This window comes from Pristiophorus japonicus, chromosome 2, assembly GCF_044704955.1.
Source record: "Pristiophorus japonicus isolate sPriJap1 chromosome 2, sPriJap1.hap1, whole genome shotgun sequence".
NCBI lineage: Eukaryota > Metazoa > Chordata > Chondrichthyes > Pristiophoridae > Pristiophorus > Pristiophorus japonicus.
The window spans coordinates 303,781,920-303,807,886 of record NC_091978.1 but is presented as its reverse complement, the minus strand read 5'-3'; the positions used below and the strand labels follow the sequence as shown (position 1 = coordinate 303,807,886).

At 47.5% G+C, this 25,967-nt stretch overlaps 1 protein-coding gene across 4 annotated transcripts in view; it reads right to left on the bottom strand.

Annotated features, from left to right (window-relative positions):
* Positions 1–22,940, bottom strand: part of tma16 (translation machinery associated 16 homolog) — a 64,105-nt gene extending 41,165 nt beyond the window's left edge. The window contains exons 1-4 of one of the 4 annotated variants that reach the window (XM_070865167.1): positions 22,836–22,940; positions 15,054–15,163; positions 7,625–7,662; positions 1,243–1,327 (exon numbers count right to left, since the gene is read on the bottom strand). In XM_070865167.1, the coding sequence (XP_070721268.1) occupies positions 1,243–1,327; positions 7,625–7,662; positions 15,054–15,163; positions 22,836–22,880 (278 nt within the window). In that variant the 5' untranslated portion in view covers positions 22,881–22,940. Of the gene's footprint in view, positions 1–1,242; positions 1,328–7,624; positions 7,663–15,053; positions 15,164–16,472; positions 16,497–19,635; positions 19,692–22,471; positions 22,801–22,835 lie in introns of those variants that run through there. The other 3 variants (XM_070865186.1, XM_070865177.1, XM_070865195.1) reach the window with 3 other exon arrangements.
* Positions 22,941–25,967: the final 3,027 nt, after the last annotated feature.

Here is a 25,967-nt window from a genome sequence, read left to right as displayed (position 1 = left end):
GAGTCGTTTATCGGTGGTCGAGATTTCAACATCAGATACTGCCTGGATTTTTATTGTAATAACCTGTATAGTTTCAATTTAGTGTCATTTTCTTCAGTTGCCTAATGTTAGAAAGTTACTAACAGATTTGATGAACTGATTTGGAGGAAAGGAGTGAAGCACCTGCATGATGATTGTGAATACCAAGAAATTAAAGCTCTTTATGAAATCTTCACTTAAACAATGTGATGACTATAGTACTATCCAGTATCCTAACTCCAAAACTCCACACAACTCCAAAGCTAGGTGGAAAAGTAAGGTGTGAGGAGGTCGCAAAGAGCCTGCAATAGGATATAGACAGGTTAAAGTGAGTGGGCAATAAGGTGGCAGATGGAGAATAATAGAATGTTTTTTTTTTTAAATGGTGAGAAACTATTAAATGTTGGTGTTCAGAGAGCTTTAGGTGTCCTAGTACAAGAAACACAGAGTTTGCATGCAGGTACAGCAAGCAACTGTGCACAGTTTTGGTTTCCTTCTTTAAGGATGGATATACTTACCTTAGAGGTGGTGCAACAAGGATTCACTCGATTGATTCCTGGGATGAGAGGGTTGTCCAATGAGGAGTAATTGGGTAGATTGGGCCTATACTTTCTGGAGTTTAGAAGAATGAGAGGTGATCTCATTGAAACATACAAGATTCTGAGGATGATTGACAGGATAAATGCTGAAAGATTGTTTGCCCTGGCTGGAGAGTCTAGAACTATAGGGCATAGTCTCAGGATATGGGTTCAGCCTTTTAAGACTGAGACGAGGAGGAATTTCTTTACTCAGAGGGTAGTGAATCTTTTGAATCTAGCCAGGGGAAACAATCTCTCTGCCCCAAAATGCTGTGGATGCACAGTCGTTGAGTATATTCAAGGCTGTGATAGATAGATTTTTGGACTCCAAAGGAATCAAGGGATATGGGGATAGGACAGGAAAGTGTAGTTGAGGTTGAAGATCAGCCAGGATCATACAGAATGGCAGAGCAGGCTTGAGGGGCCATATGGTCTACTCCTTCTCCTGATTCTTATGCTTTTATGTTCTTATAAGTGAAAACTGATTAACAATACACACAGGTGCATGTTCTATAGAAATGTAAATTAAAGCTGCAAGTTGTGGGTACCTTTGTATTAACTGGATAAAAATAAACCACATTTCAAGTCCAAAAATGAATTTTATCAGAAGAAATATTACAAAACTTTTTCCAAAATTCTTTCTTACCTTTCTATAATCTCACAGGCTTCCTGCTTACTGTACTCAGTCTTGTTAGGCTCAAGATAGTCTTGAAACCACAGCAGCTTTTCACCTATACAAAAAAAGTATTTTCCTATTATGAAAGCAGTCCAACTTGCACAATAATTTTAGTCAGCACTTTTGTACACTTGTGTGAATGTAATTCACCCTCTCCATTTAAATTCTAATTTAAAAAAATTACAACAAACAAAAAAAATCTTGACTCAGTTGACAATGAATACAGTAGAATATGCTAGCATTTTGCCCCAGAACATTTTAGCAGGAACAAGTACTGATTGTTAACAGTGGTAAAATCCAGCATCATGCATTTTGAAAGCTAGGCAATATGGGAAGTTTGTGATTTGTGCAAGGAATGTATTCACAGAATAAGTAAACATGTACAATTCCAGCATACCAATTTTGAGAACACAAGAAAGTTTGGACATGGGGCGGGGGGGGGGGGGGTGGGGGCGGAGGAGGACAATACCTAACGGCCAAAGCGAGAGGGAGATGAGTGCAGAGAGGCAGAATGGGATGTGCGAGAATAGAGGTAGACTGGGTTTTGCGAGTAGAAGTAGCATGGGATGTGTGAGTAGAGCTAGCATGGGATGTGTGAGACTTTGCCCAGAATGTATATTGAAGCGAGGTTCCATCTTAACAAACCTCCAGACCAGGATGTAATGGCCACCTTGATGGTTTAACTACTAATCAATTTAACCTGATGTTTCCCATTTGAATTTACAAAGGAATAGGAAATGACCTGGACAATCCCAGATAGTTAATGTGACCTTGCTAAGAGTTGCCATGTGTTAGCTTCGGTGCCTCCATTGTTCCAGCCAATCCGCTAATAACACCTCGCATAGGATGTTATTGACCTGTCTGCTTCCTACTACTCCCCCATTATCCAGACTAATCTCCAATATATGCATATCCTAAATGGACAATGACCCTGAGATGTTATGATTAACTTTGATGGGACACCTGACACAGCAAGTTCTAACATGAGACACGTGTAATAAGAACATAAGAACTAGGAGAAGAAGTAGTCCATATGGACCCTCAATAAGATCATGGCTGATCTGATCATGGACTCAGCTCCACTTCCCTGCCCGCTTCCCATAATCCCTTATCGTTTAAGAAACTGTCTATTTCTGTCTTAAATTTACTCAATGTCCCAGCATCCACAGCTCTCTGATGCAGCGAATTCCACAGATGTACAACCCTCTGAGACGAAATTTCTCCTCATCTCGGTTTTAAATGGGCGGCCCCTTATTCCAAGATCACGCCCCCTAGTTCTAGTCTCCCCCATCAGTGGAAACATCCTCTCTGCATCCACCTTATCAAGCCCCCTCATAATCTTATATGCTTCAGTAAGATCACCTCTGAATTCCAATGAGTAGAGGCCCAACCTACTCAACCTTTCCTCACAAGTCAACCCCCTCATCCCCGGAATCAACCGACTGAACCTTCTCTGAACTGCCTCCAAAGCAAGTATATCCTTTCGTAAAATGGAAACCAAAACTGCACGAAGTATTCCAGGTGTGGCCTCACCAATACCTTATATAGTTGTAGCAAGAATGCCCTGCTTTTATACGCCATCCCCTTTGCAAATAAGGCCAAGATTCCATTGGCCTTCCTGATCACTTGCTATACCTGCATACTATCCTTTTGTGTTTCATGCACAAGTACTCCCAGGTCTCGCTGTACTGCGTCACTTTGCAATCTTTCTCCATTTAAATAATAAATTGCTCTTTGATTCTTTCTACCAAAGTGCATGACCTCAAACTTTCCGACATTATACTCCATCTGCCAAATTTTTGCCCACTCACTTAGCCTGTCTATGTCCTTTTGCATTTTTTTTGTGTCCTCCTCACACATTGCTTTTCCTCCCATCTTTGTATCGTCAGCAAACTTGGCTATGTTACACTCAGTCCCTTCTTCCAAGTCATTTATATAGATTGTAAATATTTGGGGTCCCAGCACTGATCCCTGCGGCACCCCACTAGTTACTGGTTGCCAACCAGAGAATGAACCATTTATCCCGATTCTCGGTTTTCTGTTCGTTAACCAATACTCTATCCATGCTAATATATTACCCCCAACTAATATAGTTCGTGTAAGAACTATGACCTGTTAGAAATTACATAAAACCACGAATGAGGTTTATAAACCAATAAAAACAGATTTCATGATTTTTGTCTGATTGTCTCATGATTTGAGATGACGGGGTGGCAATACGGCATGACTATATATATGCTTTTAAGTAGTTGGTGTTGCAGTCGTTGTTGTACAGGTGCAGCGTCCAGAATCCGGAACCCTTGGGACCAAGGCCATTCCGGATTCCGCGTTTTTCCGGACTTTGGAACGTCTTTCTGACATCACGAATCCAGAAACACCTGAGCCCAGGTTCAAGTATTTCCATATTTCGGAGCGCCAGAAGTGGGGGCGCGGGGGGGTGCTCACCAAGGAGCTGTTTTGGCCGCCGGCCCGGATAAGGTCGTCGGATGGAGCCCAACTCAAAGAGCTGTTCGGGCGGGCCCCGCCGAGGAGGAGGAGCTGGTCAGGGGGACCGCAGCCGAGGAGAAGGAGCTGGCCGGGCGGGGCCCCGCCGAGGAGGAGGAGCTGGCCGGGCTGGGACCCGGCGAGAAGGAGGAGCTGGCCGGGCGGGGCCCCACCGAGGAGGAGCTGGCCGGGCGGGGCCCCACTGAGGAGGAGGAGCTGGCCGGGCGGGGCCCCACCGAGGAGGAGGAGCTGGCCGGGCTGGGACCCGGCGAGGAGGAGGAGCTGGCCGGGCGGGGCCCCACTGAGGAGGAGGAGCTGGCCGGGCGGGGCCCCACCGAGTTGCTGGCCGGGCGGGGCCCCACTGAGGAGGAGGAGCTGGCCGGGCTGGGACCCGCCGAGGAGGAGGAGCTGGCCGGGCGGGGCACCACTGAGGAGGAGGAGCTGGCCGGGTCGCGAGGAGGCCCCGAGGCAAGGGCAGTGGCGGCGAGGCGAGGCCCGAGGTCAGGCAGCGGCGGGACCTCGAGGTCGGCAGGTCCGATTCTGGAACATTTTACAGATTCCGGACGACCCTGCCACCAATCGGTCCGGAGTCCGGATTTTGGACGCTGCACTTGTAGTAAACTTTGCCCATGACAAAAAGGTTGCACGCAAAGGAGTTTATGGCTCGTTCAATGCAAAAGAAAATTGGAAGGAACATTGCTGCCGAGTACTGAATCAATTCTGATTTCTGCTATTGGAGGAATCTTGCCAAAGGATGTGAACATCCTTTGGATAATACTTGCATTTATATAGCGTCCTTAACATAGTAAAACGTCCTGAGGCACTTCACAGGTTCGTTATCAAGCAAAATTTGACACCGAGCTGCATAAAGAAATATATGGGCAGATGAGAGGTAGGTTTTGAGGAGCGTCATAAAAAAGGAAAGAGAGGTAAAGAGGTGGAATGGCTTAGGGAGGGAATTCCAGAGCTTAAGGCCTTGGCATCTGAAGGCAGGGCCGCCAATGGTGGAGCGATTAAAGTCGGGGATGCTCAAGAAGCCAGAATTGGAGGAGTGCAGATACCTCGAAGGGTTGTAGGGCGGAAGGAGATTACAGAGATAAGGAGGGGCGAGGCTATGGAGGGATTTGAAAACAAGGATGAGAATTTAAAAATTGAGCCATTGCTTAGCTATTATTTAATTATCTATATGCCAATGTAGGTCAGTGGGCACAGGGGTGATGGGTGAACGGGACTTGGTGCAAGTTCAGACACGGGCAGCAGGGTTTTTGGATGACCTCAAGTTTACAGAGGGTAGAAGATGGGAGGTCAGCCAGGAGTGCAATGGAATATTCAAGTTAGAGGTACAAAGGCATGGATGAGGGTTTCAACAGATGAGCTGAGACAGGGCGAAGTCTTAGTGATGGCACAGATATGTGGTCAGAAGCTCACCTCGGGGTTAAATATGATACCAAGGTCGTGAGCAGTCAGGTTCTGCCCCACCAGGGAGAGGGATTGTGAATAGGGTTTTTGACATGAACCAATGACCACCACAGCTTTGGTCTTCCCAATATTTAGTTGGAGGAAGATTCTGCTCATTAAATATTGGACAAACAATCTGACACTAGAAACAGTGTAGTGGTCGAGAGATGCTTTCAATAACATGTCTCTCAATGCTTCAAATATTATTTAATTATCTATATGCCTAATTATAGCATTATTACCCCATTCCTATTCCTAACTGGATAATTATCCAATTCCTTTCTAAAAGATTGAATTAAATTAGACTGCATCTTTAAAAAAAAGGGTGAATCAATTATGAAAAACCACGTGGGACATCTGTATAAATTATTAAGTTAATGCATTCATTTTGACAGAAGGATCAGCTAGTTGAACATAACCACAGCACTGCAGGGCACAACAGAGATAGTAAAATTCCTGTTATCGTAATACTAGATAAGAATCTAGAGAACTGGATTTGAAAAACGTGCACACAGTATGCGGAATGTCTATATCAGCTGGCTCAATTCATCAAACTAGCCCTAATATTCTAAAGCTAGAATATTAGCTTTCATCAACTTTTCTAACGTTAAAAATAATTTTGTTTTGAGAAAGGGGAGGTGAGCAAAAATAAAGGCCTTATTTTCCAGGATCCAATAATGTAAAAACATTCATACTGAGTATTGTACCATGCAAATTCTGGTTTCTGCCAACATGAGGAGCTTTGCTAGATTGGGCCAAAGTTTCGGCTCAAGTTGCTCCTATTTTTTTTGAGCAACTAGTTTAGTATGGAGTATCTTATAATTCGCAATTCTCGGCATTTAGTTTGCTCCAGTTCTAGCTAGTTAGAACAGTTTTGTTTTAGTGCAGTTTTTTTTCTGAAAAGGGGGTGTTACTAGTCACTTACGCCTGTTTTGCAAATTTAGGCAGCGAAAGGTTACTCCAAATTAACTTAGAACGGAGTAAGTGTCGATTTCTGTGCGCTCAGAAAAACCTTGTCTATGCTTTATAAATTAAGCACAGGTAGCGAGAGATGGGGGGGGGGGGGGCGGGGGGGAGCGGAAGGGAAGTTAGGGGATTTTACAAAGCATTACAATTTTACCAATAAAGAGCCATCATCAATGATAAATAAATCAATAAATCAACCAATAAAATCAATCAAAAAAAATAAATAATTTTTTAAAAATTAAAAAATCAATCAATAAATAAAAAAATTTGAAGATTCTACTCACCTACTGCAGCACCAGGAACCCTCCAATAGCCTGCTGAAGAGCTGCTCGGGCGGGGCCTACCCCCGAGGAGATGCCGGTGGGGTGAGCCCCGTTGCCAACAAGGAGTTCGGGCGGGGCCCGCCCCCGAGGAGATGCCGGTCGGGCGGGCCCTGCTGCCGATGAAGGGCTCGGGTGGGGCCCGCTCTCGAGGAGATGCCGGTTGGGCGAACCCCACCGCCGCCGAGTTCGGGCAGGGCCCGCCCCCAGGGGATGCCAGTTGGGCGAGCCCCGTCGTCGAAGAGGAGTTCGGGTAGGGCCCATCCCCAGGAGATGCTAATTGAGCGGGCCCCACTGCCAACGAGGAGTTCGGGGGGGGCCTACCCCCGAGGAGATGCTGGTCAGGCGGGTCCGGCCATTGAAGACGAGTTCGGGTAGGGGCCGTCCCCAGGAGATGCTAATCGAGCGGGCCCCACCCCTGAAGAGGAGTTCGGGCGGGGCCCGCCCCCAGGCGATGCCGGTCGGGCGGGCCCCGTCACCAACGAGGAGTTTGGGCGGGGCCCACTCCCGAGGAGATGTCGGGTGGGCGGGCCCCGCTGCCAATGACAAGTTTGGGCTTGGCCCGCCCCCAGGAGATGCCAGTCGGGTGGGCCCCGCCGCCTAAGAGGAGTTCAGGTGTGGCCCGCCCTCGACAAGATGCTGGGCAGGCCCCGCTGCTGAAGAGGTAAAGACAGTCAGGCCACTCGACCTGGGATCAGGGCGACGTCCCTTCGGCCAGGGATAGGGTCGTCGCCCGGACACGCTGGGAGGGCCAGGAGCTACTGCGCACACGCGCAGCTGCCGGCACTCTTTTTGGTGCAGGGCTGTAGCTCCGCCCCCAGCAGCTCCTGCTGCGCCGCGACGAGCTGGAAACGGCCGGACATATATCCGAGAATCGCGAGACAAGTATTCGGCGCAAGTTCTGTTCCACAAATTAGGCGGGCCTCTCCGATGAGTGCGTTCTAGCGGGGGTCCAAAACTTGAGCCCATAGTTCACTCAAGCCATAAACAAATATAGACCGCAACAATAAAGCTGAACGTCCAAAAGTCTTACGGTTGTATTTTCTGCAGGCTCCACAACTTCAGATATTACATTTATCTCCCATTTTCAACCCCAAATAGTAACTACAATGTTTTTAACTCACCAATTGTGTTTAGACGTGCAGCCTTTCCACTCTTTATCCTGGATAGAAGATGAAAAAAACATGGTTTTACATTGAAAAATGACACTGGTTTCTTAAGACATTTTGTGATGACATAATTTCTTCTTTGCCTCAGAGCTTGCAGCGGCTGGAGTTCTGAAGAAATATTTCCTTCACTCGTGAACAGGACTTTGTTGCTTTACCGACTACACGGTTTGATTCATCGGCTGTGGCTTTGCTCTGCTTCAGTTGCTTCAAGTCTTCGCTCTGAATTCTTCTGTCAAATTGGTTTCCGATTTTCTCGACTTTGGTGGACATCGCTAGACTACGTTTCTGCACTGGTCTATACCCTAAGCCTACCCACTGCTTCAAAAATGTATTTTTCTTTTTAACTGCAGCTGTGGCTCTACTGAACTTGTTCTACTGGTTTATCAGCTTTGCTGGCTTCTTGCGACCAGCTGCCAGTTCACTCAGTCTACCGGTTTTCAACTTTGCTGGTCGCTGGCTACAGGTTTTGCGAACTTGGTGTCATATTTGACCCTGAAATGAGCTTTCGACCACATATCTGCAGCATTACTAAGACCGCCCTTTTCCACCTCTGTAACATCACTCCTCTCCGCCTTTGCCTCAGCTCTTAAACTGCTGAAACCCTCATCCATGCCTTTGTTACCTCTAGACTGAACTATTCCATCGCACTCCTGGCTGGCCTCCCACATTCTAACCTACGTAAACTAGAGGTGATCCAAAACTTAGCTGGCTGTGACCTAACTCGGACCAAGTTCCACTTATCCATCACGCCCATGCTCGCTGACCTATATTGGCTTCCAGTTAAGCAACATCTCGATTTCAAAATTCTCCTTATTTTCAAATCCCTCCATGGCCTCGGCCCTCCCTATTTCTGTAATCTCCTCCAGCCCCACAAACCCCACCCCACCCCCACCGCCCGAGATGTCTGTGCTCCTCAAATTCTGCCTTCGAGCATCCCTGATTATAAATCGCTCAACCATTGGTGGCCGTGCTTTGTGTTGCCTAGGCCCCAAGCTCTGGAACTCCCTAGCTAAACCTCTCTGCTTCTTTTTCTTCCTTCAAGACGCTCCTTAAAACATACCTCTTTGACCAAGCTTTTGGTCACTTGTGCTAATTTCTACTTATGCGGCTCGGAGTCAAATTTTTTATCTCATAGTACTCCTGTGAAGTGCCTTGGGGCGTTTCACTACGTTAAAGGCGCTGTATCAATGCAACTTGTTGTTGCTGTTGTAGCATTACAAATCCTTTTTGGCAAACTAATCCACTGGGGCTAAGGCACATTGCTGGGCATAGTAAAAATGTTAATTCTGAATCTAAGCTGCACTATCCCCAATTTCAAATGCTTGATGCCAAAATGAAGCAACATTGCAATTTGTTAAGCATGGTGTATTAATAATAATCCAATAATTTTGGCCATGTGCGTGTATAACTGAAAAAGCCTCATTTATTCTAAAGGAACTTTCAAACACTATTTGATTCTTGTTATCAAAAAAGAATATACAGCTCTCCCGATAATGACTCAATTGGTAAGCTGTCTAGTATGGAACTGAGCTAAGACGATCAGAAAGGTTCGAGGTTTCATCCCATTTTATGCTAAATTGGTTAACTTCAGCCAGGTGATAGGTTTGCTACAACAGGGCGAGGGGAAAAAAAAACAATCATCCAGGATTCCCACAAATCTATATTGATATCCATTGACTGCACGTGAGAACATTGGGTGATGACAAGATCAAGCTTAGCTATACTGCCCAATAATCTGGTAGCGCTCTCTGTCCAAACCCAAACTTGAAGAATGAACACATTGGTGATAGGCCAGAGGACTGCCAGTCCCCGTGGAACTATATCATAGCAAGAGTTACAGGCTTCCGGATGGGGAATAGGGGGAAAAAATCCTCCTCCAACAAAAAGGAGAGTTTAATTCAGTGCACCGATGCGAGGTTGGGCCGATGTACTGCCAGCACTGATGTTGGAGGAAAGGAAATCCCGCCCCCTCTATTCCCAAAGATCGGTTAATGAGAGTCGTCAGCATTCTCCTGCCCGCCATGTTTAAATCGGGTAGGCGGAGCAACAGGTTTGATGTCTGTTTTGTTAGGGGAATGGGCAGAGAATTAACCAGAGTGTCAGCGAATGTTCAGCTGACTTTACCTTTCGCTCTTTGTGTGGCTGACCGCTGCTTGCCCATGGCAGATGTTTACAGAGCCAAGCATGGCACAGGCAGCTGATCAAACTGCCCGCTGCCGGAGCTTGTGGTCCCGGATCTGAGTCCCGGGGCATCACGCAGGCGAGGTGCGACAGCCATGAAAGTTATATCTAAAAAAATATACCATTTTACATTGGGAACTGAGCCTGGAGGTGATCCATCTGATTTTCTGTTATGGGATCTTGCCGTGTGCAAATTTGCTGCTAGCTTTTAAACCACATGACAGGAGCCATTCTTAAAAAATAGCTGTGTTGTGTTATAGTGGGTCTGTGGAGTTTTTATAACACGGATGGAGGCCTCAGAAGCAAAATGGTTTAGAACACCTGATGTACATAATTGTAGTATATATAATATAGCGTATATATGTCCCCGCCGCACAGCACTGCCCCCAAGTCATCAAGATCCACGGCACAGCCCTGGACAACGTGGACCATTTCCCATGCCTCGGGAGCCTCTCATCAACAAAAGCAGACATTGACGACGAGATTCAACACCGCCTCCAGTGCGCCAGTGCAGCCTTCGGCCGCCTGAGGAAAAGAGTGTTTGAACACCAGGCCCTCATATCTGCCACCAAGCTCATGGTCTACAGGACTGTAGTAATACCCGCCCTCCTGTACGGCTCAGAGGCATGGACCATGTACAGTAGGCACCTCAAGTCGCTGGAGAAATACCACCAACAATGTCTCTGCAAGATCCTGCAAATCTCCTGGGAGGACAGACACACCAACGTTAGTGTCCTCGACCAGGCCAACATCCCCAGCATTGAAGGACTGATCATACTTGATCAGCTCCACTGGGCAGGCCACATTGTCTGCATGCCAGACACGAGACTCCCAAAGCAAGCGCTCTACTTGGAAGTCCTTTACGGCAAATGAGCCAAAGGTGGGCAGAGGAAACTTTACAAGGACACCCTCAAAGCCTCCCTGATAAAGTGTAACATCCCCACTGACACCTGGGAGTCCCTGGCCAAAGACTGCCCTAAGTGGAGGAAGTGCATCCAGGAGGGCACTGAGCGCCTTGAGTCTCATTGCCAAGAGTGTGCAGAAATCAAGCGCAGTCAGCGAAAAGAGCATGCGGCAAACCAGTCCCACCCTCCCTTGCCCTCAACGACTATCTGTCCCACCTGTGACAGGGACTGTGGTTCTCGTATTGGACTGTTCAGCCACCTAAGGACTCATTTTGAGAGTGGAAGCAAGTCTTCCTCGATTCTGAGGGACTGCCTATGATGTATATAATATGGCCCGAGGACCACTTGAGGCCTGCCTCTACTTTTCATGTAGTCTTTGGCAGCTATGTTGTTCCATTTCCTTCTAGACTTCCATTCACAGCTTGCTCAGTATGGGGTGCTGGTGAATTTGGAATTCTTCAACAAAAGTATATTAAGGGAATGCTATAAAGAAGTAAGGTTATCCCAGCATGAAGAGAATGTGAAAGAGTTCTAGCAAAGCTATGGACAGGTTGAGAAAGCAGTTAAAAATGCATACAGGATCCTGGGCTTCATAAATAGATGCATAGAGTACAAAAGCAAGGAAGTTATGAAGAACCTTTATAAAACACTGGTTTGGCCTCAACTAAAGTAGTGTATCCAATTATGGGCACTGCACTATCATAGGCAGACCCTCAAAATCGAGGAAGACTTGCTTCCATTCTAAAAGCGAGTTCTCAGGTGACTGTACAGTCACTGCACTGCACTGCACTTTAGGAAGGATATGAAGGTTTTAGAGAGGGTGCAGAAAAGATTTACAAGAATGGTTCCAGGGATGAAGGACTTCAGGTCTAGACAGAGTAGATAAAGAGAAACTGTTCCCATTGGCGGAAAGGTTGAGAACCAGACGACACAGATTTAAGGTAATTAACAGAAGAACCAAAGACGACATGAGGAAAAGCATTTTTACGCAACAAGTGATTAGGATCTGGAATGCACTGCCTCAAAGGGTGGTGGAGGCAGATTCAATCATGCTTCCAAAAAGGAATCGGATAAGTACCTGAAGGAAAAATTGCAGAACTACAGGGAAAGGGCGGGGGGCTGAGATTTGGGTGAAGTAGTCTTGCCGAGAACCAGCACAGGCTCGACAGTCCAAATGGCCGCCTTCTGTGATGTAACCATTCTCTCATTCTATGATAGTTTTCCATAGATCACCTTTGTACCATCCCTCAGAGGAACAAAGCCTACAATGTCTACAAAGGTATAATTGAAATCAGGATCTCACCATGTAGGGGAAGTCACAGATACTGACCTGGAGGTACTGACAGGTCCCACACAAGAGTTTGATGTGCAAAATTAAAGCACATGGTATTGGGGGTAATGTATTGACGTGGACAGAGAACTGGTTGGCAGACAGGAAGCAGAGAGTCGGGATAAACGGGTCCTTTTCAGAATGGCAGGTAATGATTAGTGGGGTGCCGCAGGGCTCAGTGCTGGTACCCTGCATTCCCTTTTGGAAGCATAATTGAATCTTCCTCCACCACCCTTTGAGGCAGTGCATTCCAGATCCTAATCACTTGTTGCACAAAAATGCTTTTCCGCATGTCGCCTTTGGTTCTTCTGTTAACAATTAACAATTCAGATGAAGAAATTGAGTGTAATATCTCCAAGTTTGCAGATGACACTAAGTTGGGTGGTGGTGTGAGCTGTGAGGAGGACGCTAAGAGGCTGCAGGGTGACTTGGACAGGTTCGGTGAGTGGGCAAATGCATGGCAGATGCAGTATAATGTGGATAAATGTGAAGTTATCCACTTTGGTGGCAAAAACAGGAAGGCAGAATATTATCTGAATGGTGACAGATTAGGAGAAGGGAGGTGCAGCGAGACCTGGGTGTCATGGTACATCAGTCATTGAAAGGTGGCATGCAGGTACAGCAGGCGGTGAAGAAGGCAAATGGCATGTTGGCCTTCATAGCTAGGGGATTTGAGTATAGGAGCAGGGAGATCTTACTGCAGTTGTACAGGGCCTTGATGAGGCCTCACCTGGAATATTGTGTCCAGTTTTGGTCTCCTAATCTGAGGAAGGACGTTCTTGCTATTGAGGGAGTGTAGCGAAGGTTCACCAGACTAATTCCCGGGATGGCAGGACTGACATATGAGGAGAGACTGGATCGACGAGGCCTGTATTCATTGGAGTTTAGAAGGATGAGAAGGGATCTCATAGAAACATAAAATTCTGATCGGACTGGACAGGTTAGATGCAGGAAGAATGTTCCCAATGTTGGGAAAGTCCAGAACCAGAGGTCACAATCTAAGGATAAGGGGTAAGCCATTTAGGACAGAGATGAGGAGAAACTTCTTCACTCAGAGAGTTGTTAACCTGTGGAATTCCCTGCCGCAGAGAGTTGTTGATGCCAGTTCGTTAGATATATTCAAGATGGAGTTAGATATGGCCCTTACAGCGAAAGGGATCAAGGAGAATGGAGAGAAAGCAGGAAAGGGGTACTGAGGTGAATGATCAGCTATGATCTTATTGAATGATGGTGCAGGCTCGAAGGGCCGAATGGTCTACTCCTGCACCTATTTTCTATGTTTCTATGATATTCTCACTCAGTGACGCAGTATTACTCAGAGTGGTGTTTGAGCAAAATATTGGTTAGGATTGTGATTGTTGCCAAATAATTAGTGAATAACATTGTTATTCCAAAAAGTTAGTTTGCAGATGCAGCAGGTAATCAGGAAGGCGAATGGAATGTTGGGCTTCATTGCGAGAGGGATGGAATACAAAAGCAGGGAGGTCCTGCTGCAACTGTATAGGGTATTGGTGAGGCTGCACCTGGAGTACTGCATGCAGTTTTGTTCACCTTACTTAAGGAAGGATATACTAGCTTTGGAGCGGGTACCGAGACGATTCACTAGGCTGATTCCGGAGATGAGGGGGTTACCTTATGATGATAGATTGAGTAAACTGGGTCTTTACTCGTTGGAGTTCAGAAGGATAAGGGGTGATCTTATAGAAATATTTAAAATCATGAAAGGGATAGACAAGATAGAGGCAGAGAGGTTGTTTCCACTGGTCGGGGAGACTAGAACTAGGGAGCACAGCCTCAAAATACGGGGGAGCCAATTTAAAACAGAGTTGAGAAGGAATTTCTTCTCCCAGAGGGTTGTGAATCTGTGGAATTTTCTGCCCAAGGAAGCAGTTGAGGCTAGGTCATTGAATGTATTCAAATCACAGATAGATAGATTTTTAACCAATAAGGGAATTAAGGGTTATGGGGAGCGGGCGGGTAAGTGGAGCTGAGTCCACGGCCAGATCAGCCATGATCTTGTTGAATGGCGGATCAGGCTCGAGGGGCTAGATGGCCTAATCCTGTTCCTAATTCTTATGTTCTTATGTTGTGCAGGTATTATATAAAAACACAGCAGTTTTTTTAAAAACTGGCATGAGTCTCAGATCAAGGGTTTACTTCCTTTGCATTGGTAGTTCTCCATCAAGAGCAAGAAACAAAAAAAATGAAACTAGTTCCATAAGAACCATTCGACAGAAGAACAAATCTGCTTTTATATAGCACCTAATTACATCCTTAGGATGTCCCAAAACACTTCACACCAATGGATTACTTGTCAAGTGATGTCCCTGTTGTTATGCGAGATAATGGCCCGTAATTTGCGGTCAGCGGCAAAGCAAAGGCGTTCACCACTGGCCCCGAAGTAAGCTTCACACAAAAGATCTCGCTATCTCTGTGTCGAGAAGTGCAGCGTTTCCAACGCATATTTGAAATCAACAAGCTGTCTAAGCAGCCAATCACAATGCAGAAGTTTCACAGATTGATAACCAGGAAGTGAGTAAGCTCCTTTGATTCTAACTTTTTAAAAAATGTTAGAGAGCAAAACAAAGATTGGGCTCTCAGGTGGTCAAAAGGTAAACCTGAAATAAAGATGAGAAAACTCAAACAAAATATATTTTTTTAAGTTTCTTACAAAATTGTAATTTTTATTCAAATGGATAAATTTGACACTCCACAAAATTAAAATTAGTTTTTCAGGTGCCATAACATTTGTTTAACAGTCAAAACGCTGTTAAAACCCAGTTACACCTAATCCAAAAGGGTCTAACTTTTAATGGGATATTTAACAGCGATAATACTGTGGAAGAGCTGAAGTTTTGTCAGTTTTCCTGATTTCACTAGGAAAAACACTTTCAATAGAAGAAATGCACACTGGTGTTTCACATAGCAATGTCTTAATGACTTCTTAAAACAGCACACAATCACATACTTGTCCTTCTTTTCCTGTTTATGTGCCTCCCGTACCATCTGAGCAGCCTTTCTGCTATATGGATGGATAATCTTGTGCTCCGGCCCTTTCTTAGCTTTTGGTGCTTTCGGCTATTTAAAAAAAAACATTTTTTTTAAACAGGCACTGACATTTTTTTCTTGCTCATGAACTTTATATTTAGTTTAGGGTCTTCAACCCATGAGATGTACAATCTGCTAAGTGGTTTATCACCAACTGAGACCTTCTGTACTCTTAAGAAAGCACTCACAATACCTTGACGATTATTGATTATGCAGTATTGCTTTACAGTGCGTCATTCACAGAATAGATAGCTCTTATTAGTACAGCATTATGGACAATGTATCAACAATATTGTGCATGCTGGCTAGTGCCATATACCATAACAAACAAAGCAAGAACAAATACCTGTACCACCAAATGCAAAATACAATCAAATTGGCGACAAAAAGTTAATTATACCTGAAACAGATCTGTCTCTGATTGTTTAGTTGGAAGCAACAAAAATAGCAGCAAGATTAGCCAAATACCTACTATAAACAGGTTATTGGTCCTGACACTAAGTAGATTAACAAAATGTTAATGAAATTCCAATTAATCGACCTTTTAACTAATACAATATTTAACTGGTCAACATAGATACAGCTATTTTCCATCAGCAATTGGGAACAAACATTTCTCATCCATGTTCCATCAGATTAACAAGAGGTAAGGACCCATCAATTATCATTCAGGGTACACAAATTGGTGAGCTCCTGGATAATCATAGAAATTTACAGAACAGAAGAAGGCCATTCGGCTCATCATGTCCGCCCCATAATATGGCAATCAATGTTTCAAGGAGCAGTTACTCTTCACATCTTGCATTGATATGACATTTTCATACCACACTGACACGCACAGTTAGAGTGGCCAACCCTCCTAAATTGTCCAGGAGTCTCCCGGAATTTGAGGTTTGCTCTTTTGAGTGCTGCCATTAGCAACACAGGACAAAATTCCTTAAGTTCACGGAACTTCGCACCTGATCCCGTCACCATGTTACTTCTAGCGAAGTTACAATGTGGAGTGGGACATGTCATAGGGATTCCCTGCCTGCTTTCAACACTGAGAATTTCAGCTCTGTTCCCTAAATAACCAGCCTGCGAGATTCGGGTTCAGGATCGGTATTTGAATTTGGCAACAGTGGGGTGAGGGCTAGCGGATGATGGGTCCTTTAAATGTGGCCGGTTCTCCAGTGACTGAAGGGAGAGCAGCTACTTGCCACAGCGTAGACGAGACACCATTAGAATTTGAGGAAGAAGTGGCCCAACCAAAGAGATGTCTAAACAAAAAAACAACAGAAAATAAAATAAAATCCGACAAACAAAATCATGGAAAATTTAAATATTCTGTGGTGCTCACCAGTCAGAGATATCCAGTGAATCAATATAGAGAATATCCAGTGAATCTGTTATATATGTAAACCTGTATATACCTTGTATAGACACCAGAGGGCTCATCCCCTGGAGTCCCAAGGGATCCCACAATCCCTTGGGAGCACAGGTACTTAAGGAGGTCTCACAGTAAGAGAGGTATTCTGAAGACCTGCAATAAAGTACCAAGGTCACACATTACTTTGAGCTAGATGACGAACCCAATGATGCAGAGAACAGTGGGCATCCTGGAGAAATTCTCGGAGGGAGATGATTGGGTAAATGTTCGTAGAGCGACTCAACCAATACTTTATGGCCAACGAGCTGGAAGGAAAAGCGAACACTGCCAAACGAAGGGCGATTCTCCTCACCGTCTGCGGGGCACCAACATATGGCCTCATGAAAAATCTGCTTGCTCCAGCGAAACCCAGAGAGAAATCATACGATAATTTGTGCACACTGGTTCGGGAGCATCTGAACCCGAAGGAAAGCGTTCTGATGGCGAGGTACCTACAAAAGGTCTGAAGGCCAGGAAGTGGTGTGTTATGTCGCCAAGCTAAGACGCCTTGCGGGACATTGCGAATTTGAAGGACATTTAGAGCACATGCTCAGAGACTTTTTCGTACTTGGCACTGGCCATGAAGTGATACTTTGCAAACTTTTGACAGTAGAGACCTCAACCTTGAGTAAGGCCATAGCGGTAGGCCAGGCGTTCATTGCCACCAGTAACAATACTAAGCAAATCTCTCAGCACACGAGTGCTGCTACAAGTACTGTGAACAAAGCGATGTTGTTTTCAAATCGCAACATACAGGGCAGGTCACACATGCCTGCAACTGCACGTCCGCAGATGTCTGAGTCCACCATCAAGGGTAATGAATGCAAGGCCATTAACACCTTGTTGGCGCTGCAGGGGTGATCATCGTTTCCATTCATGCCGCTTCAAAGGGTACGTTTGCAAGGGCTGTGGAACAATGGGACACTTCCAACATATGTGCAGACGATCTGCAAACCCTGTTAATCCTGCAAACTACCATGTTGCAGAGGAGGACAGATCCACGGCAGATCACGACGAACCAGAGCCTCAGACCGAGAAGGCAGAGGTATATGGGGTGCATACATTCACCACAAAGTGTCCCCCGATAATGCTGAAGTTTGAATTAAATGGATTCCCGGCGTCAATGGAGCTGGACACGGGCGCGAGCCAGTCCATTATGAGCAAAAAGACTTTCGATAAATTGTGGTGCAGCAAGGCCTCAAGGCCAGTCTTGACTCCCATTCGTACGAAACTGAGAACTGAACTGATTCCCGTAATCGGCAGTGCTACTATAAAAAGGTCTCCTACGATGGAGCGGTGCACAAGCTACCACTCTGGGTGGTACCGGGCGTTGGTCCCACGCTGCGTGGCAGGAGCTGGCTGGGAAAGATACGCTGGAACTGGGACGACGTCCGAGTGCTCTCGTCCACGGACGACACTTCGTGTGCCCAGATCTTAAACAAGTTCCCTTCGCAGGTCGAACCAGCATCGGGAAGTTTCAAGGAGCAAAAGTGCAGAACTACCTAATTCCGGGGGTATGACCCATCCATCACAAGGCGAGAGCAGTAGCGTACATGATGAGAGAGAGAGAGAAAGGGTAGAGATGCAGCTGGACCGGCTGCAACGAGAGGGCATCATTTTGCCGATCGAATTCAACGAGTCCTCAAGGGAGATGGCACCATCAGAATCTGTGGTGATAACAAAGTAACTATTAATCGTTTCTCCCTGCAGGATTAATACCTACTGCCAAAGACCTTCGACCTTTTTGCTATGCTGGCAGAAGGAAAGACGTTCACAAAGCTGGACTTGACCTCGGCTTACATGAAGCAGGAGCTGGAGGAATCATCGAAGGGCCTCACCTGCAACAACACGCACAAAGGTCTCTTCATTTATAACAGATATCCATTTGGAAATCGATCAGCTGCGGCGATATTCCAGAGAAACATGGAAAGCTTACTAAAGTCAGTCCCGTACACGGTGGTCTTCCAGGACAACATCTTCGTTACAGGTCGGGACACAGTGGAGCATCTACAGAACCTGAAGGAGGCTCTTAGTCGACTTACCCGCGTGGGGCTCAGGTTAAAACGCTCAAAGTGCGTTTTCCTGGTGCCTGAAGTGGAGCTCCTGGGGAGAAGAATCGCGGTGGACAGCATCAAACCCACCAAATTGAAGACGGAGACAATCGAGAACGCACCGAGGCCACAGAACGCGACGGAGCTGCGGTCGTTTCTCGGACTCCTGAACTACTTTGGTGACTTCTTATCGGGTCTCAGCACACTGTTAGAATCACTGCACGCCTTACTGCGTAAAGGAGACAAATGGGTATGGGGCAAAAGCCAAGAAAATGCCTTTGTAAAAGCTAGAAAATTGTTAAGACTCAAACAAATTGCTTGTTTTGTATGATCCATGTAAGCGTTTGGTACTAGCATGCGATGTGTCGTCGTACGGCGTCGGGTGTGTATTGCAACTAGCTAGTGAATTTGGGAAGTTGCAACCGGTTGCTTATGCATCCAGAAGTCTGTCTAAGGCTGAGAGAGCCTACAGCATGAGTAAAAAAGAAGCATCAGTGTTTGTTTATGGGGTAAAGAAAATGCATCAATATCTGTTTGGGCTCAAATTTGAATTGGAATCTGACCATAAGCCACTAATATCCCTGTTTTCCGAAAGTAAGGAGATAAATACGAATCCATCGGCTCGCATCCAGAGATGGGCGCTCACGTTGTCCGCATACAACTACGCCATCCACCACAGGCCAGGCACAGAAAATTGTACCGATGCTCTCAGTAGGCTGCCATTGCCCACCACGGGGGTGGAAATGGCACAGCCCACAGATTTAGTCATGGTCATGGAAACATTCGAAAGTGAGCAATCACCTGTCACAGACCGACAGATTAGAACCTGGATGAGCCAGGACCTCTTACTGTCCCGAATAAAAAATTGTGTGCTTCACGGGAGCTGGTCCAGTGTCCCATTGGAAATGCAGGAAGAGATAAAGTCGTACCAGCGGCGCAAAGGTGAAATATCTATACAGACAGACTGCCTTCTGAGGGGTAATCGGGTAGTGGTCCCCAAGAAGGGCAGCGACACTTTCATCAGTGACCTCCACAGTACTCACCCAAGCATCGTAATGATGAAAGCGATAGCCAGATCCCATGTGTGGTGGTCCGGTATCGATGCGAACTTAGTCCTGCGTGCACAGATGTAACACATGCTCGCAGTTAAGCAATGCACCCAGGGAGGCGCCACTAAGTTTATGATCTTGGCCCTCCAAACTATGGTCCAGGGTCCATGTCGACTATGCAGGCCCGTTTTTGGGTAAAATGTTTCTTGTGGTTGTAGATGCGTACTCCAAATGGATTGAATGTGAGATAATGTCGGCAAGCACGTCCGCTGCCACCACTGAAAGCATGCGGGTCATGTTTGCCACGCACGGACTGCCTTGTGAGCGACAACGGGCCATGTTTCACCAGTGCCGAGTTCAAAGAGTTCATGACCCATAACGGGATCAAACATGTTAGATCGGCCCCGTTCAAACCAGCATCCAATGGTCAGGCAGAGAGAGCAATGCAAACTATCCAACAGGGCTTGAAGAGGGTAACTGAAGGCTCACTGCAGACTCGCCTATCCCGAGTCCTGCTTAGCTACCGCACGAGACCTCACTCGCTCACTGGGATTCCACCCACTGAACTGCTCATGAAAAGGGCACTTAAGACAAGGCTCTCGTTAGTTCACCCTGATCTACATGAACAGGTAGAGAGCAGGCGGCTTCAACAAAGTACATAACATGATAGCGCAAATGTGTCATGCAAAATTGAAATCAATGATCCTGTATTTGTGTTGAAGTATGGACAAGGTCCCAAGTGGCATCCTGGCATTATTGTGGCCAAAGAGCAGGGTGTTTCGGGTCAAACTTTCAAATGGACTCATTGGACCAAATCAAACTCAGATTCATGGACTATCCTGAACAACCCACATTGGACCCTACTTTCTTTGACCCCCCAACATACACAGCAGTGGCAACCGACACCGCGGTTGGCCACATAGCAGAACCCCCATCACCCGCAGCAGTCCAGCAGGACTCACCACACCAGGCATCCCAGCAAGGCCAGCTGTACAGCAGCCCAGCGAGGGCCCAACAAACGATTCACCAAAACCAGCATTTGCACCGAGACGATCAACCAGGGAAAGAAAGGCCCCAGGTCGACTCACGTTGTAAATAGTTACACTGTTGACTTTGGGGGTGGGGGAGGCGGGGGAGTGTTGTAAACCTGTACAACCACCAGAGGGCTCATCCCCTGGAGTCCCAAGGGATCCCATGATCTCTTTGGAGCATATGTACTTAAGGAGGCCTCACAGGCTGGAGAGGCACTCTGGAGGCCTGCAATACTTTGAGCTCACAGTATCCAGTCAGACTCTTTATTCATACATAACAGAATCAGTATACACTGAGCCTCTTATCAACAAAGGCAGACATTGATGTGGGGATTCAACATCGCCTCCAGTGCGCTAGTGCAGCCTTTGACCATCTGAGGAAAAGAGCGTTTGAAGACCTGGCCCTCAAATCTACCACCAAGCTCATGCTCTACAGGGCTGTAGTAATACCCGCCCTCCTGTATGGATCTGAGGCTTGGACGATGTATAGAAGGCACCTCAAGTCGCTGGAGATATATCACCAACGATGTCTCTGCAAGATCCTGCAAATCCCCTGGGAGGACAGGCGCACCAACATCAGTGTCCTCGTCCAGGCTAACATCCCCAGTATTGAAGCACTGACCACACTCAATCAGCTTCGCTGGGCAGGCCACATAGTTCGCATGCCAGATACGAGACTCCCTAAGCAAATGCTTTATGCAGAGCTCCTTCATGGTAAATGAGCCAAAGGTGGGCAGCGGAAGCGTTACAAAGACACCCTCAAAGCCTCCCTGGTAAAGTGCGACACCACCACTGACACCTGGGAGACCCTGGTCGAAGACCACCCGATGTGGAGAAAGTGCATCCGGGAGGGCGCTGAGTTCTTCGAGTCTCAACACAATGAGTGTGAAGAGGTCAGGCGCAGAGAACAGAAGGAGCGCGCGGCAAACCAGTCCCACCCATCCCTTCCCTCGACGAATATCTGTCCCACCTGTGACAGAGTCTGTGGCTCCTGTATTGGACTGTTCAAACACCAGAGAACTCACTTTGAGTGGAAGCAAGTCTTCCTCGATTCCGAGGGACTGTCGATGATGATGATGATACACTGCATGTTAGTATGCAAGGGTTACCAGGGTTCAAACAAGCAATCAGAGGAATTCTGCCCAGCAGTCTTGCACATTCTGGATCGATTAAAAATTGAGACTTACTGAGACCGAAATTCCTCAGACCTGTTGCCCACCATTGTAAATGTGATGAGTGGGAATCCCAATGCGTCCAAGTACTCTGCGCGTGACCCTGCTGGACTGTTCAGCTGCTTTAACTGTCACATGATCAAACCTCCAAGAATACATCCTACCAGAGGTGCCAACACTAGCTGCAGTTTCTCAGCAGTGAACAAGGAACCAAATGCTAGAGGTAACTTGGAAGCAACTTTATATTGCCGGGCTGGCCCGGAAGACTCCAAAATACGATCATACACTTTCATCTTTAGAGCAGAAACATTGCTGGAACATGTTAAGACAGTGCAGCACTCTGTCTACTGTATTGAAGTGTCAGCCTAGATTTTTGTGCTCAAGACTCTGAACTCTGACTAAGGTGAGGGTGCAACTCCGAGCTACGGCTGACACGGGCCTTTTTCTACACGTGATTTGAGATGACCCGCTCCGAGCTCTCCCACTCTGGATTTATATCAATAGCTCAGGGCCATGCAATGTGGGTCTGCAGTGCCAGCACTCACTCCCTGACTGAGAGCCGCTCCCTGGGCAGGAAACCTTCACACCCATCGCCAGAGCCCCACTTAGGTCCGAATAAAATGTCACCTTTTGATGTGCCTCTTCAAGATAAACACAGCCCCTGGGTGCCCGGTCTCACTCAGCTGGGAGTTGGGTTTAAGATAAGCAACGCAAACTGAACAGATGGATGTGTCTATGGTAAACAAATACTCAGGCAGTGCGGGCCGCCGCGAGCCGCGGTCCGGGAGTGACGCCAATGGACGCGGTCCGGGAGTGGCGGCGGTCCGGGAGTGGCGCCAATAGGCGCGGTCCGGGAGTGGCGGCGGTCCGGGAGTGGCGCCAATAGGCGCGGTCCGGGAGTGGCGGCGGTCCGGGAGTGGCGCCAATAGGCGCGAGCCGCGGCTGGACAAACACCAACAGTTCAAACCCAATTCAAACAGTTAAAACTCACCATGCTGAAACCAAGCACGCTCCTTCCGCCGGAAGTGATGCGCATCACTCGTTCTCTGTCCCCGGCAGCAGCTGGCCCGAGAGAACAGGTCCGGCGAGCAGGATGGCGCTTTATGTTTTGTTTTGCTGCCAGTTGCTCATTTTCTTCTCCTCAGAATTGACTCCGGACGTTAATAACTGTATCGAAACCATGATGATGGTGAACGGTGCAGGGGCTAGGTGCTCAATTTAGTAATTAGTGTAAGGACACGTTTAGTATCATCATCATAGGCAGTTCCTAGGAATCGAGGAAGACTTGCATCCACACTTAACATGAGTCCTTAGGTGGCTGAACAGTCCAATACGAGAACCAGTCCCTGTCACAGGTGGGACAGATAGTCGTCGAGGGAAGGGGTGGGTGGGACTGGTTTGCCGCCCGCTCTTTCCACTGCCTGCGTTGATTTCTGCATGCTCTCAGCAACGAGACTCGAGGTGCTCGGTGGTCTTTGGCCAGGGACTCCCAGGAGTCGGTAGGGATGTTGCACTTTATCAGGGAGGCTTTGAGGGTGTCCTTGTAACGTTTCCGCTGCCCACCGTTGGCTCATTTTCCGTGAAGGAGTTCCGAGCAGAGCACTTGCTTTGGGAGTCTCATGTCTGGCATGCAAACTATGTGGCCTGCCAAGCAGAGCTGATCGAATGTGATCAGTGCCTCGATGTTGGCCTGGTCGAGGATGCTAATGTTGGTGCGTCTGTCCTCCCAGGGGATTTGTAGGATCTTGCAGAGACATCGTTGATATCGTTGAGACATCATTAGTAACAGTGGTGTCGTTAATAGGTGTTTCTATTCCTAAGCTTAACACACTACTACCCAAATATACTCCTTCATCATCACCACAACCCTAAACTCTAAATCGAGCGGTGTCAATAGGACTATAAGGTCATCGATACAAAAATTGACCATGTGGTTGACAGGAGGAAAGTATGAGACTGTAGGAAGATATCGATGTACGGCTCAGTTGGGCAGAAAAGTGGCAAATGCAATTCAATCAGGAGAAGTGTGAGGTAATGTATTTGGGGAGGACAGCAAGGCAATACACATTAAATGGTAAGATACCGCAGAGGAACCTTGGAGTGCATATCCACAGATCCTTAAAGGTAGCAGGACATAAGAACATAAGAATTAGGAACAGGAGTAGGCCATCTAGCCCTCAAGCCTGCTCCACCATTCAACAAGATCATGGCTGATCTGGCCGTGGAATCAGCTCCACTTACCCGCCCCTTAATTCCCTTATTGGTTAAAAATCTATCTATCTGTGATTTGAATACATTCAATGAGCTAGCCTCAACTGCTTCCTTGGGCAGAGAATTCCACAGATTCACAACCCTCTGGGAGAAGAAATCCCTTCTCAACTCAGTTTTAAATTGGCTCCCCCGTATTTTGAGGCTGTGCCCCCTAGTTCGAGTCTCCCCGACCAGTGGAAATAACCTTTCTGCCTCTATCTTGTCTATCCCTTTCATTATTTTAAATGTTTCTATAAGATCACCCCTCATCCTTCTGAACTCCAACGAGTAAAGACCCCAATCTATCATCATAAGTTAACCCCCTCATCTCCAGAATCAGCCTAGTGAATCGTCTCTGTACTCCCTCCAAAGCTAGTATATCCTTCCTTATGTAAGGTGACCAAAACTGCATGCAGTACTCCAGGTGCGGCCTCACCAATACCCTGTACAGTTGCAGCAGGACCTCCCTGCTTTTGTATTCCATCCCTCTCGCAATGAAGGCCAACATTCCATTCGCCTTCCTGATTACCTGCTGCACCTGGGCCAATTGTGGAGCAGTGGAGGCGTGGCCTAAACAGTTGGAGCTGTGAGCAGTGAGAGAAGGAGCTGCTGCTTTTGCTCCTGGCTGGGCCTGTGAATCAGCCCAGGAAGAGAAGGAAGGAAGGAAGGGGCTTCACCACCAACTTTCACCCAGAGGGAGAGGAGGAAAAAGCAGAAAACTTTAACAACTTCACCATTTCTACAAAGAGTTGGAGAGAGGGGGAAAGACCAACAACAACATCCAGTGTGGAAGGAGGGAGACTCTACCATTCTACAGGTGGGTGTATTGGTGCAGTCCCTAAAAGACTTTGCTGTATCGGTGGGGGGAGGAAAGAAGACCAGTCGGGGGCCGGAACATCGCGGGGGGTGTGTGTGTGTGTGGGGGCCTTGCTTACAACTAGGCCCCACACACCTTTGAAGCACCCCTCTACCATTGCTTAGCCTGGGATAGCTGGACGGGCTGACCGTGGAGTTCCACAGGGCGTTCTGGGACGTCCTGGGGAGCGACTATGTGCGGGTCCTGGGGGAAAGTCTGGCGACCGGGGAGATGCCCCTCTCTTGGCGCAGGGCAGTCATCGTCCTGCTGCCTAAGAAGGACGATCTCCGCCTCCTTAAGAACTGGCGCCCGGTCTCCCTCCTCAGCACGGACTACAAAATCTTCGCCAGGGCGATGTCTGCTCGCCTTGGCACCGTGCTGGACCACATGATCCACCCCGACCAGTCCTACACGGTCCCGGGCCGGGCAATCCACGACAACATCCATCTGGTCCGGGACCTCATCCATCATTCCCAGGAGGCTGGTCTGTCGGTCGCCTTCCTATCTCTCGACCAAGAGAAGGCGTTCGACAGGGTGGATCACGACTATCTGCTCGGAACTCTGCGCGCTTTCGGGTTCGGGACGCATTTCGTCGCCCGGATCCGACTTTTGTACGCCGCCGCGGAGTGTCTGATTAAGGTTAACGGGTCCTTGATGGTGCCCCTTCGCTTTAGGAGAGGGGTGCGCCAGGGATGCCCCATGTCCGGCCAGTTATACGCCATCTGCGTGGAGCCTTTCCTGCGCCTCCTGCGGACGAGGTTGACGGGACTGGCTCTGCAAGGGCCGGGCGTGGAGGTCGTCCTCTCGGCTTACGCCAATGACGTGCTCCTCGCGGTAGAGGATCCCGCTGACCTGCGGAGGATGCGTGAGTGCCAGGAGATTTACTCGGCCGCATCCTCCGCCAGAATCAACTGGGAAAAATGTTCCGGACTCCTGGTGGGTCAGTGGCGGGTGGACTCCCTGCCGGAGGAGCTCAGGCCTTTTGCCTGGAGCACGACCCATCTCCTCTATCTGGGA